At 30.8% G+C, this 4,929-nt stretch overlaps 1 protein-coding gene across 1 annotated transcript in view; it reads right to left on the bottom strand.

The window, feature by feature from the left end:
* Positions 1-4,929, bottom strand: part of LOC106867365 (protocadherin Fat 4) — a gene marked incomplete at its 3' end in the record, with an annotated part of 101,855 nt that overhangs the window by 56,395 nt on the left and 40,531 nt on the right. The window contains exons 18-19 of the mRNA XM_052973000.1: positions 572-1,239; positions 127-421 (exon numbers count right to left, since the gene is read on the bottom strand). Coding sequence (XP_052828960.1) covers positions 127-421; positions 572-1,239 — 963 coding nt within the window. The remainder of the gene's footprint in view (positions 1-126; positions 422-571; positions 1,240-4,929) is intronic.

Here is a 4,929-nt window from a genome sequence, read left to right as displayed (position 1 = left end):
CAACAGATACTTTATAGTGGTCCCTTATCTCTCTGTCAAGATGTCCCTTAACAATCATTTTATATTCTTTTGAATCTATTTTGGCAAGTTTAAACTTATCATGTTTTAAATCACAGATAACCTCACCATTAGGTCCACTGTCAGTGTCAGTGACCATAACATAAGCTATAAAACTACCAATTTTGCTTGATTCTGAAACTGCTGCTGAGCTCTCTGATAAAGGAGATACAAAATCTATGTTTATCAATGGAGCAGTATTCCTGTTATTAATAATGTGAATCTGGACTTTAGTTACAGAACTGAGGGGAGGTTTTCCTCCATCTCGTGCTTCTATAAATAATTTATATGACTGCTTTTTACTAAAATGAAAATCGTCATGTAAAAATAAATCTCCAATTTTCTTATCTAATACAAAATATTTCTGAATATTTCGAGATGTTTTGTGGTTGAAATAAAAAGATATCTTTCCATTTTGTCCAGAATCTTGATCTGAGGCTTTTAAAGTAAGAATTGGTAAATGTCTTTGATGTGAACTATTAATAGATATGTTGTAGAGTTTCTGTGAAAATACAGGTACGTTATCATTGACATCTGTCACAGATATGTGTACCTTGAGTGTAGCTGTTTTGGGAGGGTTCCCTCCATCTTTAGCTTCCAGGGTCAACATATATGAGTCTTTGAGTTCCCTGTCCAATTTGTCTCCTAAAACTAGAGTAGGTATGAAAACACCATCATAACGCTTTTCAAATGAGAGAGAAAATGGTTCTCTTTTACTTTTCTTAAGCATATATGTAATTTGAGAATTCTGTATTGAAATATCTTCATCAATGGCATTTAGAAGAGGGATTTTAGTACCTTTACTCTCCCTTTCAGAAATTTCAATTTCAACTTCATTTTGTGGAAATTCTGGAGAATGGTCATTGACGTCTTCTACTAATATTTTAATTTTTAATATTTTCATAAAAGTTTCTCCTCTCCTCACTGCTACCTTAACAATTCTGGAACATTCTTTGTTGTATGTACACAGAGACTCAGCATCCAGTGTCTGAGTAGTGTATAGTTTTCCTGAGTTGGTGACATTAAATAAGTGAGAACCACTCTCGACTGTCCTTTGTAGTTGTGTAAATGTAATGAGAGTGTGTTGTTGATGTGTGAGAGGGTGTGATAAGTTGGAGTCAACAGCAATGTCTCCTATATAGGTGTGAGGACTGTCTTCTTCCTTGACATGGTATGTAATATCTATGGACAGTACAAGGGTGATCAGTAAATGTAGAAGACACAGTAGACCAATATATGCTGTCATGTCTGGAATTCTTCATCACACTTTAGCAGGAGAAATGTCTACAAAAGACAAAAGAAATATTTAAAGCTTATGTAGAATTAAAACAAAATATGACATAAAAGCAAAAACTACTTTGTAAATATTATTTTCATCTTCAAATATATACTATTAGACTCATCAGAACTATTTAAAATGTGTCAACTTTTCTCTTCTGAAGACAGTTACATCTTGGGTGTGATGTGGTGGCCAAATGGATGACAGGAAAGAAAAACCAGGGAACAGTAAAGACCAAAGTTCTTGACATTCCATGATAGTTTCAATATAGAACTGCTAGAAATTCGATGTTGAATTAAAAATATATATTGATAGAATTCAGTCAAGTATTTTTCTCCGAAAGGTAATGAAACCAGTTGGAGTGGCTACCTTCCTACACGTAGGCAGTGGAACATGCTTCACTTGCCATGGTTTCTAAATCTATATTCTTAACAGCTTATGGTTTATACAGTTCTATATTTAAGAGATGAGGAATTATGTACATTATTTACATTTGACGGATATTTGTCCCCATCTTTGTTGTTAACACAATGTTTTGGCTGTTATACTCTCCAGCCTTCTTTCCCCAAGACACCTGATGAAGGCTGGAGGGTATACCAGCCGAAACGTTTAACCAATATTTTACAAGAATATTTTATATTAAACTTTAAATGTAATAAAATGTTGAAAATATGTTGATAAAAATAATTATAAAGACTTAACAGTCGTATTAATAACAAAGACAGAATACTTTATAAATTTATGTGGAAATATTTTACAAAGATATTTTTAACTAGATACAAAGATGAGGATCATAGAATGATGGAGTGAATGTTGTTGATGGAAAAATATGTATTAATTATCTTCATAAAATATGTAGAACTCTTTCTTATTGAATTAATTGTAATAAAATTTATTTAATCCCTATTTACATACAACACATAGATTTTATACATAAAAAATATTTTTTTTACATTATATTTAATGAAGAACAACTATAATGATGTGATGTATGTTAGTTTGTAGAAAGACGGTGATATATTTCTGATCAATTCTCAACATTCATCGATTGTTGTCAGAGAGTTAATATATCTTCACAACACATGACAATATCATCAGTTTATATCTCACACTAAATAACAAATCTACACTATACTATATTTATTGTCATCTGAATGATGACAATAATAATAATAATAATAATAATCCTGTCTACTATAGGCATAAGGACTGAAATTTGGGGGAGTGGGGCTAGTCGATTACATCGATCCCAATGTTTCACTGACATTTATTTTATCAACCCCGAAAGGATGAAAGGTAAAGTCAATCATAGTAAAGTTTGAACCTAGAACATGAAGACAAATGAAAGCTGCTAAGCATTTTACTTGGTGTGCTAACAATTCTGCCAGCTCACTGCCTCAATAATAATGAAACATTCTTAATGTATCATATAGAAAAAAAATATAATGGATATTTAACAGAGTATATCTCTATCTGTCTATCTATCTATCTACCTACATACATATATATGATGATGATGATGATATTAGTAGTCGATTTCAGTTAATTAAAGCAATTGAATTTTTACAACAAAACAGATATAAACTATATTGATTTAAATCATTAACCCCTACACTTATTTGCTATCAATCTAATGATTTCTGACAGTTAAATATATATGCACCTAGTTTGGACAATATTATATCAATACTATATGTAAAACATATTTTAGCAATATATATAGTTTAATATATCTTGTATAATGTTGTCTTGTGTGATTCTGACATTAAAAGATGCAGTTTGAAGTAATTGTATTACAATGACTGCAGTTGTTGTTAATGGTGGAAGTGATGGCTAGATCTCTCGATCCTCCACTGTTCCAGTCCCTGTGTATATATATATATACAACATGGCAGACACTTTAGATATTATCCTTACCCTGTCTTTCATTAGAAACACATATAATATAAATGTTATAATGAATATGAAAAGATAATAAAGAGAGAGATAGACTTACCTGCATTGTTTAATCCTTCACTGTAGTTGTGTGTGATGGATGATGTGTATCCTGCTGTAGTGTTCCACTCTAACTGCTGCTGCTGCTGTAGTGGTATTATAGTGGTACTGCTGCTGTTGTAGTAGTGTTCCTGTGTTACTGCTGCTACTGCTGTTGTTATAGTGGTGGTGGTGTTCCTGTGTAACTGCTGATATAATAGTGTGACAGTTGCTGTATGTAGTGGGAGGTGAGATGTTAGCCAGATGCTGGTGTGTGCTAGTTACAACTCTATGTCCTCCACACACACACACACAATTGTGTGTATGATGAACAAAGAAAAAAGCTATCAGCCTCACTTTCAATATTCAAAGAAATCTAGAAAATCTCTCTCATCCAATAGGAAATTATTGCAATATTGTCTGTGTCACACAAACACATCAAATAAGAGAAGTCATGTTAAACAGAAGCAACATCACTTTTTCTTTTTAATAAAAATTCTACATTACATATTTAAATGTTAGGAAATAAGATTTATATATATTTATAATAATATTTCTTGATATTTGATGGATTATTATAAACTTGACTATAAGAATACATATTCGAGATTTCTATCAGAAACAAATCGATTTTAGAATAAGTCAACAAACATAATTATTTAAGAAGTTCACATGATTAGAGAAACTGGAAGGAAAGTAAATTAAGAGAAGCCAAACTATTTCCATTTTAAAAAGACATGATATTCCGATATTTTTTATGTCATATTTCATAAAATATAAAAAATTTAAATTTTAATACATAAAAAAACTTTATAAATATGTCGGTAAGTTTAGTATGTTACCAATATAGGTGACAACACTTTATTGGATGTTGTGGGAATCAACACTTATCCATCTATGCTGGTATTGATCAATAAAATCTAATATACATTGAACATAAAAGATAAAGTGGTGTGAACAAAAGAGGAAATGCAAATAAAATAAAACAATGGTAAAAGTGAGTACGATATTATTAAATGGTAAAATTTGTATCAAGATAAAAATTCTATAACTAAACTTCGGAGAATGACTCAGATTAAGTTGTATATGTTTAGTGAAATGTATATACTAAGACTGAGAGGAAGAGAACTATTTCATAATAATGAATGTTGGAAATGTAAAGTAAGTTGCTTGTAGTATTTAATGTATCATTGCTACAAATTGGGGGTCATAATAAATGCCACAGTAAGGCCTTTTATGTGTGATGTATGAAAGAAACATAGAGTTGATATTTTTATATGAATATAAAGTATTGTATAAGATTTGGTGTGTGAGAGAATCAGTTAACAATAGTCATGGAACATCTACTATGTTGGCTGTAGATAGGTATCTTGTATTTGTTGTCCCTTTAGTATTGTGGCTGCAACTGGATTGTCATTGGTATATTCTGCAAAATATCAAATATACAAACACAAATTACATTTCAATATAACAACTCCAATATATAAAGACAGAAACATTGATCTCATATTACACTAAGCATAACATTATATATTGTCCTACAGTAATAAAGGTAATTACATTTATATGTTATGTTTCGATAAAAGTTACCTGGTTCTGCAGGTGTCTCATCATATGGT

The sequence above is a fragment of the Octopus bimaculoides genome, chromosome 14 (genome assembly GCF_001194135.2).
Source record: "Octopus bimaculoides isolate UCB-OBI-ISO-001 chromosome 14, ASM119413v2, whole genome shotgun sequence".
Lineage (NCBI taxonomy): Eukaryota > Metazoa > Mollusca > Cephalopoda > Octopoda > Octopodidae > Octopus > Octopus bimaculoides.
This window is presented reverse-complemented; position numbering and strand designations above follow the sequence as displayed.